Source organism: Myotis lucifugus, unplaced genomic scaffold (assembly GCF_000147115.1).
Source record: "Myotis lucifugus unplaced genomic scaffold, Myoluc2.0 scaffold_771, whole genome shotgun sequence".
Lineage (NCBI taxonomy): Eukaryota > Metazoa > Chordata > Mammalia > Chiroptera > Vespertilionidae > Myotis > Myotis lucifugus.
In genome coordinates this window covers 445-15,175 of record NW_005871819.1, presented here as the reverse complement: position 1 = coordinate 15,175, position 14,731 = coordinate 445, and the positions used below count along the sequence as shown (strand labels likewise).

At 62.4% G+C, this 14,731-nt stretch overlaps 2 protein-coding genes across 3 annotated transcripts in view; one reads left to right on the top strand and one right to left on the bottom strand.

Moving 5' to 3' along the window:
• Window positions 1–7,846, top strand: part of PPP1R37 (protein phosphatase 1 regulatory subunit 37) — a 45,416-nt gene extending 37,570 nt beyond the window's left edge. Inside the window, exons 2-13 of one of the 2 annotated variants that reach the window (XM_014448142.2) lie at window positions 16–113; window positions 1,379–1,424; window positions 1,674–1,774; window positions 2,648–2,767; window positions 3,213–3,363; window positions 3,471–3,626; window positions 4,885–4,997; window positions 5,411–5,582; window positions 5,676–5,842; window positions 5,963–6,692; window positions 6,983–7,073; window positions 7,153–7,846. In XM_014448142.2, coding sequence (XP_014303628.1) covers window positions 16–113; window positions 1,379–1,424; window positions 1,674–1,774; window positions 2,648–2,767; window positions 3,213–3,363; window positions 3,471–3,626; window positions 4,885–4,997; window positions 5,411–5,582; window positions 5,676–5,842; window positions 5,963–6,692; window positions 6,983–7,065 — 1,937 coding nt within the window. In that variant the 3' untranslated portion in view covers window positions 7,066–7,073; window positions 7,153–7,846. The remainder of the gene's footprint in view (window positions 1–15; window positions 114–1,378; window positions 1,425–1,673; window positions 1,775–2,647; window positions 2,768–3,212; window positions 3,364–3,470; window positions 3,627–4,884; window positions 4,998–5,410; window positions 5,583–5,675; window positions 5,843–5,962; window positions 6,693–6,982; window positions 7,074–7,152) is intronic. The other variant, XM_006106128.3, reaches the window with a different exon arrangement.
• A 3,672-nt stretch (window positions 7,847–11,518) lies between these two features.
• NKPD1 (NTPase KAP family P-loop domain containing 1) lies at window positions 11,519–13,645 on the bottom strand. The gene has a single exon (XM_006106127.3). The coding sequence runs from the start codon at window positions 13,639–13,641 to the stop codon at window positions 11,794–11,796; it is 1,848 nt and encodes a 615-aa protein (XP_006106189.1). The 5' UTR covers window positions 13,642–13,645; the 3' UTR covers window positions 11,519–11,793.
• Between the last annotated feature and the right edge of the window lie 1,086 nt (window positions 13,646–14,731).

The window sequence follows — 14,731 nt, the reverse complement described above, 5'->3', positions numbered from 1 at the left end:
CCTCTGTGCCCGCAGCCCAGAACGTGACTGTGGACGAGGTCATCGGCGCTTACAAGCAGGCCTGCCAGAAGCTGAACTGCAGACAGATCCCCAAGCTCCTCAGGCAGCTCCAGGTATGCAGGCAGGGGCGGGGCTCCCCACCTCCCAGCAGCCTCCGGGCCTGCTCACACGCACTCCCACTGCCCGGCCTGCTCACCCAGCCAAGGGCCCTGTACTCACAGAAGCCTTGGAAAACCCTCACTCAGCGGCAAATGCAGTCAGGCTCCTCATGAATATTTACACAGTAGAGACTTATGTAAAGTAAGAATTTTAAATATCACTCCCCAGAAAAGTTCTGTTCCCCAGGCAGAAAGCCAAGTATACAATATTTATTCTTAAAAGCCTGAATTACAAAAGTAATATATATTCTTTAATTAAAAAAACGCTACAGACATAAAAAGCAAAATTCACTTCTTGTACAGGTCCCATCCCCAGGAGTCCCTGCTGTTGACAGCTTGGGCTTTGTCCTCTGGCCTCTGCTGGGCATTGGTAGGACGGCGGTCACTCTCCAGGCGGGAGGACAGTCTCTGATTTCTGTGGCGAGGGTGTTACTGTGCCTGGGACGTGTGCCCCTCCCCCAGCCACCTCCTGCAGGCGACTTCCCCGTGGCCCACCGGCCTGGCTCGGGGTGCAGCACTGCCGAAGTGCCCTCCAGAATGTGCCCACGTTTGTTTCTAGGGTTGTTGCTCCCTCGGACAGCGTGGCTGTGAGCAGTCATGCCGGCCGCCCATCCCTGCGCACCTGGGTTAGGGGTTCTGTGGAGGATTCCAGAGGGTCTCATTGTCAGGTCCAGGGAAAGATGGCCACTCAGTGTGGTGGTCAGGAATGTGGGCCCTGGAGCCTGGTTCAGGCCAAGCCTGCCCTTACCCCCTCGGCAAGGCTGGGCCTCAGCCTCTGTCCTGGCCCCTGTGGAGGGGGGTGGAGCGCAGCCAGGAGCCGGCAGGATGTCTGCCCAGGGCCTTCCCTCCTCACTGAGCGGACTGCATGCCAGGCTGGGCACCCTGCCTTCCCCCGGCCTCTTAGGCCTGACCTGTCAGCTTTCGCCTCAGCGCTGCCTCACAGCCTTTGCGCTGGCTGTTCCTCTGCCTGAAGTGCTTGTCCCCAAGACGCCCAGGGCCCACTCCCTCACTCCATTCAGCTGGGGCAGGGGGCTTCGTCCAGACCTGCCTTGCCCAGGTCTAGGGGGGTGTAGGGGAGTTAAGGAGCTGCCACATTCTCCGAGCCGCTGTGCCCCTCCACACCCACCCCAAACACTGCCTCACCTCAGAAAGCGCAGAGCCAGATGAACTGCAGAGGTAAGGCGCGTCCTGCTTAACCACCATCCCTCCTGCCTTCCCAGGAGTTCACGGACCTCGGGCACCGGATTGACTGTCTGGACCTGAAAGGTGTGTCTCTGGGCAGAGGTGGGAGCCCGAAGGGGTGGGCAGGGCCAGCCTTCCCTAGAGGTGGATCCGAGGGCAGGATGAGCCTGGGCTGCTGGGGTCAGTGGGTCCCCCCAGAAGAGCTTAGCCAGAGCGAGGTGGGGGTGAGAGCCCTTCCTCCCTCGGGTGGCCTGGAGCCCCGGTTTGCACCCAGCCCCCCACCACAAAGACGTGAGCTCACACACGCACGCACGGCGCTCCGTCCCCTCCCAGGTGAAAAGCTCGACTACAAGGCCTGCGAGGCCCTGGAAGAGGTCTTCAAGAGGCTGCAGTTCAAGGTCGTGGATCTGGAGCAGACAAACCTGGACGAAGATGTGAGCATCTCTGCCACCACCCTTACCTGCTTCCTGAGCTCCCTGGCTCTTAGAGGTTTGGGGGCTGGGGCACTGCAGGAGGAGGGGACCCCCTTGGACAAGGGCTGGGCAGGGCCTCTTGAAGGACAAAATAGGGAAATCCAGTGTGACCAGAGTGGATGGGAAGAATGGGGCTCCGGGCAGGGCCCAGAGAAGGGGTCTCCCAGACCCCCCGAAAGGCAGGGGCTTTGTAAGGAAGGGAGAGACTTGGGGAGCCAGGCCGGAGGGAGGCTTGTGGCCACCTGGAGCCTTTCCAGGAGTGTCCTGCCACCACCCCACCCCACCCCCCATCATAGTGTCTGCAGGGGAAGGGGTTTGAGAAACTTCCTTTTTTCTTTTTTTTCCTTTTTATTGATTTCTAGAGAAGGGGGAAGGGAAAGAGAGAAACATCAATGTGAGAGAGATACATTGATCGGTTGCCTCTCACATGCACCCTGACCCAGGATCGAACCCGCGACCCTCCGGTACACGGGATGATGCTCCAACCAACTGAGCCATACCAGCCAGGGCAGGTTTGAGAAACGTCTGAAAGCAGCCTCCCCACTAGGCCTAGGTATCCTCTCCTCCCTCTGGAGACTTGGGGGTCACCAGGATCCCCGGAGCTTAGGCCCCAGGTCTAGAGGCCACAGGAGAGCCAGGAGTCGGGATCCTGGAGAACTGAGGCCTGTCCTGGTCACACAGCACGTCAGTCCTGGGGGCACGTCCAGGGCTTTTCCAGGAGATGGAAGGGTTGGTTCTCAGGACCCGGAGGTGCGGGAGCAGTGTCAGAACTCGGCTCCTACCTCCCGGTCTCCGCGGCCTCCACCTGATGCGGAGCCGTTGTCTCCACCCCAGGGCGCCTCAGCCCTCTTTGACATGATTGAGTACTACGAGTCGGCCACCCACCTCAACATCTCCTTCAACAAGCACATCGGCACCCGGGGCTGGCAGGCCGCCGCCCACATGATGCGCAAGGTGGGTGCCTCCCCCGCCACCTCTCCAAGTTTCCAGGGTGGGGGGAGCTCGGGCATAGAGGGGTCCAGGTGCTTTGTCAGGGCACCCAGCTCCTTAGGGGTGTCGGGCCCCACCCTCCAGGCCCCGTGTGAAAGCTGTACTAAGAGATGCCTTGCCCCAGGCCCACCCTGGCCCCTGCTCTCCTCCTCCCCTTACCCTTAATGTATCCCTTGGAGGCACCCATGGTCACCACCCCCGTGTTACTCCCACGGGAGTCGGGGAACTCGGCCGTCACCAGCTCCACCCCCGCCTCGCTCACCCACAGGACCCCAGGCCAGGCCTTCCAGCACCAGCCCCAGATGTAAAAGCAGATGGCCTTGCTGCTCACTGGGACTTGGGGTGGGAGGTCCCCGGGGGCAGGGAGGGCAGGGGCCAGCCTGACCCAGCCCTGCTGCTGCCCCAACAGACCAGCTGTCTGCAGTACCTGGACGCCCGCAACACGCCCCTGCTGGACCACTCCGCGCCCTTCGTGGCCCGTGCCCTGCGCATCCGCAGCAGCCTGGCCGTGCTGCACCTGGAGAACGCCAGCCTGTCGGGGCGGCCCCTCGTGCTGCTCGGTGAGCCCAGGCCCGGGAGGCTGGGTGGGGAGTGCAGCCCCTTGGGGGCTGGGACTGTTGGCTGGGTCCTGTGAGCCTGGCCAGTCACGAGCCCTCCTCTCCTCCAGCCACAGCCCTGAAGATGAACATGAACCTTCGGGAGCTGTACCTGGCCGACAACAAGCTCAATGGCCTGCAGGACTCAGCCCAGCTGGGCAACCTGCTCAAGTTCAACTGCTCCCTGCAGATCCTGGACCTCCGTAACAACCACGTGCTGGACTCAGGTGTGTGAGCGGTCACCCGCCCTCCCGTCCCCCAGCACCCACTGCCCAGTCAGGTGCTCCGTGTGCTGGGGACACACAGTGACCAAGACAATCCCAGTGAACACAGACCACCCCAGGCACTGGGGACTGTGTGGGCTGGTGGTTACCACCCAGAGGGGTTACCACCCAGAGTCGGACTGTGTGGGCCGGTGGTTACCACCCAGAGGGGGATTGTGTCCTGGAGCAGGGGCAGCTCAGTGAGACCTGCAGGATGAGGTGAGGTATTGAACAGATAATTAAAATAATTACAATCGCCCTGGCTGGTTTGGCTCAGTGGATAGAGCATCGGCCTGGGGACTGAAGGGTCCCGGGTTCGATTTTGGTCAAGGGCACATGCCTGGGTTGCAGGCTCGATCCCCAGTGGGGGGCGTGCAGGAGGCAGCCAATTGATGATTCTCTCTCATCATTGATGTTTCTCTCTCTCCCTCTCCCTTCCTCTCTGAAATCAATTTTTAAAATAATAATAAATAAAGTAATTACAATCTGGAAGGAAACGAGGTTGCTGGGACAAAAGGTCGGCTGCAGGCTCTCTAAGTCGCAGGGAGGGGACCCCTAGGTGGCCATGTGGGGCTGACAGCACAGCCCACTGGTTTGACAGCCTGGGGAGAATCCAGGCAGAGGACAGCTGGTTTGAGGCGTGAGGTGGGAAAGCACTTAAGCGTTGGGTATTTTGGGGAAAGCTGTGGTGAGCCAGGAGGTGGAGGGGAAGAGAAGAGGAGCTATCAGCGGGAGGAATTCAGCTCCCTCCTGGGGAGGGCGGCTGGGTCTGGCTCACTATTGGGCAGAGTCCCTGGCCTCGGCGTGAAGAAAGGGGAGGAGGGGCAGGCAGAGTGGGACGGAGGCCAGTGCCTTCCCCAGGGCAGCCAGGCCCAGACCCATGTTTACTGACCACCTATCCGACCAGGCCTGTCACCTCGGGCTCCCAGCTGGGAGACCTCTGCCCTCGGGAAAGCGCAGCTAAGATAAATGAACAGGGAATGAGTGTCGGAGGCGATGTGCTGGGGCGGGGGGGGGGGGAGCAGTGGGGGGGCCTCAGCTGGTGGCCAGAGGCTGCGGGAGAGGGTGATACTCGAGCAGAGCTCTAGGCAGACGGAGGATCGGGAGCTGGGTGTGTGCCTGCCAAGGCAGGGGTGTCGCAGCAGGAGGTGGCAGGGCCGGCCAACCCAGGGGAGGGTGGAGCCCACACCACCGACGGGACTCACCCAGGGGCCTCCGCCAGGTCTGGCCTACATCTGCGAGGGCCTCAAGGAGCAGAGGAAGGGCCTGGTGACCCTGGTGCTGTGGAACAACCAGCTCACACACACGGGCATGGTCTTTCTGGGCATGACGCTGGTGAGTCCACCAGAGGGTCCCCGCCGCCACCTCCCCCACCCCCGCGCCCAGCACTGTCAGCCGTGCTCCCGGTAGGTTCTGGACGATTCCTCTCCTTCAGCCCCTGCGGCCTTTCCCTGAGGGAGTAGCCCTCCATCGCCAGCACAGAACTTGTGCACAAGGTGAAAACGTTTGGTTAAGATCTCTAGAAGCCTTCAGTAAGGCTGAGACCTTTTCATTACGCAGAATTGAAAGCCAGCCCACAGGGTACAGAGGCTCCACCAGGTGACGAGCTCCCCACCGCAAGGGGAGTGGGCAGGGCGGCCGGCACTGGGGAGGCTTCGCGGCCTGAGGCAGGAGCATGCTGGCACTGGGCCGGCTGCACTGCTGAGCGGGGAGCACCCGGGTCCGCCCCTTTCCCGACCGGCCTGCAGGCCTCTTCTCCGTCTCGTGCACCCCTGCAGCCGCACACACAGAGCCTGGAGACGCTGAACCTGGGCCACAACCCCATTGGGAACGAGGGCGTGCGCAACCTCAAGAACGGCCTCATCGGCAACCGCAGCGTGCTGCGCCTCGGCCTGGCCTCCACCAAGCTCACCTGCGAGGGTAGGACGCGGGGCGGGGGAGGGGCCGGCAGGCGGGGCGGTGGGCGGCCAGCCGGGCGTGGGCCCATGGCCAGCCCTGCGGTCCCCCTCCCAGGCGCGGTGGCGGTGGCGGAGTTCATCGCCGAGAGCCCCCGCCTCCTGAGACTGGACCTTCGGGAGAACGAGATCAAGACGGGCGGGCTCATGGCACTGTCCTTGGCCCTCAAGGTGAACCACTCCCTGCTGCGCCTGGACCTCGACCGAGAGCCCAAGAAGGAGGCGGTGAGCGGGCTCTCCTCTCGGCCGGGCTGCGGGCGGTGGGGGTGGACTCGGCCGGGACGACCGAAGGACACGCTGCAGGGACAGGCCCCCGAGCCCTAGCCAGGCCTGCTCTGCCCACAGGTGAAGAGCTTCATCGAGACGCAGAAGGCGCTGCTCGCCGAGATCCAGAACGGCTGCAAGCGCAACTTCGTGCAGGCGCGGGAGCGGGAGGAGAAGGAGCAGCGGCTGCAGCTGTCGGCCTCCATGCCCGAGATCACCGTCACCGAGCCCCAGCCTGACGAGGAGCCTGACGAGGAGCCTGGGGACGAGCCTGCCCCCCAAGCTCAGGAGAACGGGGACCCGGCCCCTGGGCCCGGCCTGGACTCAGACTCAGACTCAGACTCCGAGGGGGAGGATGGGGAGGAGGAGGATGGGGAGAGGGCTGCGGCCCCCTGCCCCGCCCCTCTGCCCCCCACGGACTCCCTGAGCCCTGGGGATAGGAGCCCCCCAGGCAGCCCTTCCTCCCCCACTGAGCAGCGAATCTCTGTGTCCAGCCCGGGCCGAGGCCACAAAGTGTTTGTGGTGACTCGAGTGGAGAGCCCCCCTGAGAGAGCAGAGCCCCCTGTGCCGCCCTCTCCTCGTCCTCCCTCCCCACCTGCCTTGCCTTCCCCGCCCCCCTCACCTGCCCTACCACCAGCTGAGGCCGTCAGCACTCGGGACCCAGGGTCGTCGGAACCTCAGCCACAGCCAGAGCCGCCGCAGGCAGGGCCACCCCTGCCCAACGGCCTGAAGCCTGAGTTCGCCCTCGCACTGCCCCCAGAGCCGCCCCCGGGGCCCGGGGCCAAGGCGGGCAGCTGTGGCCTGGAACACGGTGAGAGGGGCTCTGAGGCAGGCTGACCAGGGCCTGTGTGCTGTGTGCGACCCCTGCCCATTAGCGAGCCTTGGTTTGCCCTGAAATGGCCCTTGTAGGGACAGGGCCGAGGAGGGCTTGGCCCTCGGGCCCCACCTGGCTTCCCGGGTCCTGGGCTTCTCCCTGGAGTCTGATCTCAGGGACCCTGGCCTGTGCTGCCCTGAGGGTCTGGCTTGGGCAGGGCTGGTGGGGACAGGCTGCCACCCTCCACCCGCCTGACTGGAGGCCGCCCACCCATTCCCCCCGCGCAGAACTGAGCTGCTCCAAGAACGAGAAGGAGCTCGAGGAGCTGCTTCTGGAAGCCAGTCAGGAATCCGGGCAGGAGACACTGTGACACTTTAGGTGAGATGAGGGCCAGGGGCCTGGGGAGCCAGCGAGAGAGGCCCTGGCTCTGACAGGCCCCCCCAATCTCCTCCCCAAGTTCCTTTTTTCCAGCCGGTCTTCTATGAGCTGAGGCCAGAGCCATGAGAACCTGCTCACCCTCACCCCCAGCCTTCCTGAGGCCCGGAGGCCAGGGGTGGGGGCGCCTTTCTGGGGACCCCTACCTCCCACAGCAACACTACACGGGGTGCAGGAGCTACAGGGAGTGGCCCTCTCCATCCTGACTTGAGCACTCCTGTTTATGTGTCCAGCCCCTAAGCCTCTGGGCCAGAGGAGGGGGAGTCTCCAAGGTCATCAGCCCCAAATCCACTGACTTTTCTGGAAGGGCCTGTTAGGCCAGGCTTGCCTGGGAGGACAGGAGTCCTGGGTGGTGGTGGGATGCCCTCCAACCCCCATGGCGCTGGGCACGGGACGAGGCAGGAGGATGGTGTGGGGCGGTGAGTGGTGGTGGTGGTTGGACTTTGTAGAGCAGCCCCAAACAGGGTGCGGGTGGGGGACGGGGGCAGAGGATCAGAGCTTTCTTCTTCTTAAGTGCAATAAATCTATCAGGGAGCTGGTGGGGGGCGGCCAGGGCTCTGGAGACCCTGCTGTCCAGGCCGCTGGAAGCTGCGCCCTGAGAGGCACTACGACCTGGGGAGGGTGGGGTGGAGTGGGCAGAGGGCTGGGGAGGGGCTCCTCCTGTCGGTGCAACTCTGTCCACACCTTTTCTAATAAACCAGAGCTGGTTCACCTTTGCCTGTTCTCTGCTCGTGCTCTTCCCGGGGGGAGTTCTGGACATGGGAGGGGAGGTGGGCCAGACAGCTCTGGTCCGGAGCACCTGCTGGGCTGTGGCAGCAGCCCCCCAGGAAACCCGGGGCTGCCCCGTCCTGTACGGGTGTCCACACTCGTATCTAAGCTCTCACGGCCAGTCCACTCTGTGCTCATCTTTCTTCAGAGGAAAAAACCCCAAATATTCTCCAGCTTTAGGTCCAGGAGTCAGGTGATGTGGCGCTCAGGTTCAGAGGTCACTCCTGTGCCCCCCGTCACCTAGGGCTCAAGGAGAAGCAGACACCAGCCTGTCCGTGCTGGCCCTGGACATCTGGACGTTCCAGGGGGGCGGGGCATGAGTCAGCGCCCTGGAGCCCCCTGGGCAGCCTGCTCCCCGCGGCCAGGACATGGCGAGCGTGTGCCTGGGGCTGGAAGGCATTCCCAGGAAATCGAAACTTCACCTTCAGAAAACGAGAGAAGCATTCAAGGGGAGACCTTTGCACCTGCCCCTTTTCTCCCGCGTGGGACGCTGACTCGGGTGGGTAGAGGCGGTGGGAAGACCACAAGAATCCCAGTGTCACCGGCTGGGAGCCCTAGTGCCACTCAGCTCCTGCACAGGCCCAGGAATCTGTTCCCAGTGGCCACTGTCCGTTGACTTTTCGGTCATTGGCAGCTGTGTGTGTGCCATGTACATCGGCCACCAGCCCCTAGCACCTGCCCCATTCACCCCACGGGCAGCTGGGGAGATAGACCTGCACGGGCCCTGGTTCTGAGCTGTGGGCAGCATCGGCCTCCAGCTGGGGCCCCCTGTGCTGGGTGTGCGGTGGAGGTGGGACGAACCCTCCAGGCTGTCCTGGCTTCGGCCCCCTTCTTGGTGAGACTGGGAGTGTGAGGTCAGCCTCAGAGGCTGAGGAGCCACAGTCCTTTGCCAGGTTGGGTCTGTCAGAGCAGCCCCCTCTCCCCCCAAACTCAGTTGACCTGTGGTCAGTTCTAGCTGTTGCTCAGGAATCAACTCCCATGGGAGCGTTCAGCCCTTAGCGTGGTGACCTCTGTCTCCGGCTCCAGTGGGGGGTAGGGGGCCTCAGCTTACCTGTCTCATGTGATGCCTTTGAGGGGCGCCCCACAGCCTTGACCCTGCTCTTTCACTAAATTGAGCTCAGAGTGAGGGATTCGGTCTTTCCAACCATTCAGGGTTAAATATGTCCCAACCTCCCTCCACACAAAAACGTGGAGTCCTAACCCTTAGGATCTCGGAATGGGACCTTTGGAGACGGGTCTGCACAGAGGTAACCAAGTGAAAATGAGGCCACGGGTAAGGCCCTGACCCAGAATGCCTGGTGTCCTTACGAAAAGGGGAACTTGGCACACAGATGTGCACGGCAGGCAGAGGATGTGAAGATGGAGGGCTGGAGGGCTGGCGGCCACAGCCAGGGGACCTCATCCCCCACGAAGTGCTCGAAGCTGGAAGAGGCCAGGAAGGGTTCCCCTGCGCTGGCTCTGCTGACCCCTTGATTTCGCACTTCGGGCCTCAACTGTGAGAGAATGAGTTTCTGTTATTCTGAGCCACCCAGTTTGTGGGACTTCGTGACACAAGCCCCAGGAGACTAGCAAGCCAACTCTTCAGGGCTCCTGATTTTCCACCTTTTGGGAGTCCTGGATCACGGGGCGGGTTCCCTTTATCTTCAGCCACCCAGGCATCGCCATAGCTCGTGAGGACACAAGGAGTCTTATGCTTGGCCAGACACTATCCAATCTCAAAGGTATCAATGCCCTAACCCAGGTGTTCGTTTTCACACACACGGGTGTTCAGGATGGAGGCAGCTCTTCACAAAGCTGTGGGCCCAGGCCCCCTCTGTCTTGTGGCTCTGCTACCGGCTAGGGCCTCAGGGTTCCTGCATCCAGCAGGCAGGTGGGGTAGGGGGAGGAGGAATGAAGGCAAACCTGCCGCCTATCTTGTTGCCACAGCAGGAAAGGGACACACATGACCTCCGCTCCCCGTGGTCTGTGGGAACTAGCCCCCTGGCCTCGCCTGGGTGCAAGTTGCAGCAGAAGCTCCACACCTTAAAGGGGAGCGAGATCCTGGTGGACAGCGAGCCAGCTCAGGCACACCCAGCCATCCCATTTCGGCCAAGTTCAGTTTTTTCATCGTCTCCCAAAACTCTAGCTTTGGCAGGCACATGGTCAGAGTCTAAGATGAACGGGTACCAGTTTGACCACGGCTCGGAACCACACAACAGGTCCGCAGCTTCTTCCTGGGGCCGGAGGTCCTCAGTCCCACTCCCAACCGCCAGCCAAGGCTAGTCCTGCCTCCTGCAGCGCCCCACTCCTGATCCCAATCTGTTTTCTGCCGGGACCCTAGGTGGTAAGACATAGAAGCCCAATCATATTGGCTTAAGGGAGATGGAAGGGACGTATGCCCTGGCCGGTGTGGCTCGGTTGGGCTTCGTCCCATGCACTGAGAGGTCACCAATTCAATTCCTGGTCAAGGCCCATGCCCGGGTTGCTGGCTCGTGCAGAAGGTACCCGATTGATGTTTCTCTCTTCTCCCTCTCCGTCTCTCTAAAATCAATTTAAAAAAATTTTTTAAGAAAGGGAAGGGACATATAGTGGCTCTGCTCAATATCAAGTCACAGCGACACTGATCTAATGGTGTCACTGGGACCCGTGTTTCTCTCCAAGGGGCTTCCTTCTCAGGCTGGCTCTCTCCTGCTGCTGGAAAACCTCTCCCAGCAGGTCCAGGTTCTCCAGGCACCTCAGTCCTGGCATCGCCTGTGAAGTCACCGGCTGGCTCTGCCCTACGTCCACTTTAGCACCATCATTGGCCAGGGGCACTGGGGTGCTGTACCCAGCCTTGGAGATAAGGAATGATGTCAGTACCCGCACGCGGCTGCATGGCATGCGGGTGGGTGCTCTGAGAGCTCTAGGCTCCTTCTGGCACTGTCTGCTCAGGGCCCTGGCTCAGAGTCACACCCTGTTGGTACTCCCTCCCCACCCTGAACCGGGCGGGGCACACCACAGGCCTGAGCGTGTGGCTATGTGACCAATGAGGAATAGGAATCTGCCCTGGGGAGTGACGCCTCATCCTGGGTCTCTCCCACTGGCAGGAGGGGAAGGTGTGCCAGGCAGGCAGAGTCCAGCCCGAGGATAACCCCCCTCGACCCGGCTCTGGCTCCGACTCTGTGTCCTACACATGCCCCCAGCTTTGCTCATCTTCCCTGACCTCCTCAAGGGGCTCAAGGGGCCCTGAAATGACCCTAAGGCAGCCTCTGGACAGTTACTTGTCCGGGAAGGCAGTGCTGCCCACCCAGCTGGCTGAGCTGCCAGCGCTACCTCATCAACTCATGCTGGGGGCGGAGCCACACTGCCCTCGGAAATGCCAGCTCCTGCCCTGCCTGCAGAGGCGCAGGCTTGGGTATGGGGACTAGGACCTGGATCCCCCGAGGCCTGGGTGTTCTCTATCGCCTGAGTCAACGTGGCACATCTGTCCTTCATCTTCCCTGCTTGGGCCTCGCCCACCACCCCCGCAGCCCCTCCTGCCCTCGGGATGCCAACCATGCCGGCTGACGCTGCTGCTCCCTGGGGGGAATGGGCTTGGCAGAACCGGGCAGGCCTGGTCCCTAGTTCTTGCTGAGGGAGGGAGACCAGGGCCTCAAGACCAATCAAGGGCTCTCACGCCTTAATTTATTGCACTTGAACTCTATGAGTCTTCAGTGGTCCTCCTGCAGCTTTGGGATACTGGCACTATTGTTAGCTACTCTCAGAGATTTACGTGGGGAATGTGGCCACCACAGGCCTCATTCCCAACACTGGGCTTTGGGTCCCTGCACGTGTCCTCATCTGGGCAGAGGGGGCACTGTTGCCCTTGCTGCCCCAGAGTCCTTCATTCAAGGCACCGCCCCTGAATGAAAGCTGGATTCCCTGAAGCGCAGGACACTCAAGACCCGGGTCTGGGCTTATGCCTTTGCTTCATGTCTCGGGGGTGGGAGACCTCGCGGGCCGGGTTGGCTCTGGTGACAGCGCGGGCAGCCCGGGGGTCGTGGCTGGCTCCATGGCTGGCTCCATGGCTGGCTCCGTGGGCGGTGGAGGCCGCCGAAGGGGTGTGGTTGGCTCCATTAGCAGCGTGGGGGGCGTCGCCGGCTGGGGACTTGGGCGGGCTGGGCGGCTTGAGCGCTTTGACCGCCAGGAGAAGGCCCATGCGGCGGCGGATGGAATGGTCCAGGTTGACTGTGCAGCGCAGCAGGTTCTGTGCCTCGGCCACGGTGAAGGGGAAGTCGGCGCTCAGGAAGCGCTGGAAGAGCTCGGGGTCGCCGTCCAGGTCCAGCACGTTATGCAGCTCCTTGGTCAGGGAGTGCAGCTCGCTGCTGTTGTCGCGGAACACGTCCCAGAGACGCGCGCGGGCCTCGTGCGCGCCCCCGGCCTGCTGCTGGTCCTCCAGGCACTGCAGCGCCCAGCTGAGGCGGCAGGGCCACTGGTTGGCGAGCACGACCCAGGCCACGGCCTGGCGCGGCGTGGGGCCCCCGAAGTCCCGCTGCTGCTGTTGCAGCAGGCGCAAGGTGATGGGCACGGTGTTGACGATGCGCCGCATGCACACCAAGTTGTCGGGCACGTACTCGTAGAGGCAGTCGCGCTCGTCGTGCAGGCAGAAGAGCGCCTGCTGGATGCGGCGCGTCGCCTCTGCGTCGATGAGGCTCTGCGCGCGCTCGGCCCCCGCCTGCGCGTCCCGGGTCAGCAGCTGCGCGCCCTCGTCACCGCCCGGGCTCAGTGGCCGCAGCTGGCGCGTCATCTCGCGGTACAACAGGTCGTCGCGGCTCTGCACGGCGTCGTGCAGGAACTGCAGCTTCGTGCGGTGGCCCATGATGGGCACGGAGAAGGGCAGCGTGACAGTGCGATTGAGGAAGACGTAGCCGTTGTCGGCCGTGCCCTTCATGGAGCCGGAGCTTTCGAGGCACGCGGCCAGGATGCTGGGGTCCACCACCAGGATGAAGATGAAGGGCGCGTGGCAGTCAGACAACAGCGTGTTGATGGCGTTGAGCACGCCCACCACGTGGTCCGAGTAGCACGTGTCCAACCCGGTGATCTCGAGCACGACGCGCAGCCGGCGCCGCTGGTAGATCTCCAGGAAGCACAGGAAGTCGGTGAGCAGCTCCACCTCCTTCTTCACCTCGCACATGAAGCCCAGCTGGCTGCCGAATTTCTCCTTCGACACGAGCCGCTCGATCTTTTTGCGCTGGCTCACGAACAGGTGCTTGATCACCGAGAACACGGCCATGAGCAGGCCCGAGCCCGAAAGCGTGGTGGCCGCGCCGCCGAACACCCACATCACGCTGCTGTGCGTGCTACTGTGGCTCTGCGCGTGGCTGCCCAGGGACAGGTAGAGCAGGGACACGCCGAGGCCCAGCGCCACCACCAGGGCCACCAGCGCCAGGCACACGCGGCCCCGGCAGTGCCATTCGCGCTGGCAGAAGCCCGGCGCCGTGGCCGGCTTGTTGCCCATCACCGAGTACACGCTGAAGGGCAGCGCGCCGTAGTGGTGGCGGATGCCCTCACACAGCGTGGTCACCAGGCCGGCCCACAGCTTGTCCGAGCCCTCGTACTGCCAGGCGCTGAAGCGGATGAAGAGGAACTTCACGTTCTTGCGCCGCAGGTGCACCTCGGAGATGATCGGCTGCAGGAACACCAGGTACCACAGCAGCTGCAGTAAGCCCCAGCCGCGCACAGACCGCGGCCGCCACTGCACACGCTGCAGCAATTCGGCCTCCAGCTGCCTCGCCTCCTGCTGCATCAGCGCTGTGGGGACGGAGGGCGCCGGGTCGGCGGGGCTGCAGCGGCCACGCTCGGGCCGGGGGCGGAGCTCGGGCCTGGGCGGTGCTCACCTGGGGCGGGACTCGGGCAGGGGCGGGGCCCGGGTATTAGAATGGGCCGGGCGGGGAAAGCCTGGGCAGGCGTAGAAAATGCGGAAGGAAAGACTTGGAGCTAGCTTGGACCGGGAAGGGTCTGAGGGCGAGGCCCGGGAGGGTCAGGGATGGACATAAGTAGAGCCCCCAGATGAAGAGGAAGGGAGAATGCAGGGAAGGCTTTAAGGAGTGAAAGAATGGATACGAGGTTCTGATGAAGAGAAATGTTGGGCAGCAAGGGTAGAGCCTTGATCTGATTTTCCTGCTCCTCTTCCTCCAGCTCTCAGCTCAGCTGTCTCCTCCTCCAGGAAGTCCTCCCTGATACCCAGACTGAATTAGATGCCCCCTGGCTCTCTCCCGCCCCACCTCCCTCCCAGTCGTCTCACCCACTTTGAGTTGTCACTGGGGACAGGTGTGTCTCTCTCTCTGGACTGTGAGCCCTTGAAGGGCAGGGCCCTGGTTGTCTTGGTCACCAAGGAAGTGTTGGGGGAATGTTTGAAGGATGGATCATGAGAGGGGCATGAATGAATGAATGAATGAATGGGAATGTGTCGAGCCACCTAGCACAGACGGTGCTCCAAATGCCATTTCCCTTCTTCCTAGAGTCCAGTGGTTCTCAACCTTCTGGCCCTTTAAATACAGTTCCTCATGTTGTGACCCAACCATAAAATTATTTTCATTGCTACTTCATCACTGTAATGTTGCTACTGTTATGAATCATAATGTAAAATCTGATATGCAGGATGGTCTTAGGCGACCTGTGAAAGGGTCATTCGACCGCCAAAGGGGTCGCGACCCACAGGTTGAGAACCGCTGCTATAGTCAAATCTTTTCTCCTCCCAGGACAACACGGGGCAGGCGCGGGCTGGTTTATTAGGTGCTCACCAGGCCTGGCACATGGAGGGGAGTCACCTCCAGCCCTTCTGGCCACCACTGAGGCTGGGGGCTGAGCTCCAGCAGGGCTTGAACCAGGTCCAA

Bases quoted from the DNA above. Each gene is read 5' to 3' on its own strand.
- NKPD1 (XM_006106127.3), bottom strand. From the start codon at position 13,641: ATGCAGCAGGAGGCGAGGCAGCTGGAGGCCGAATTGCTGCAGCGTGTG.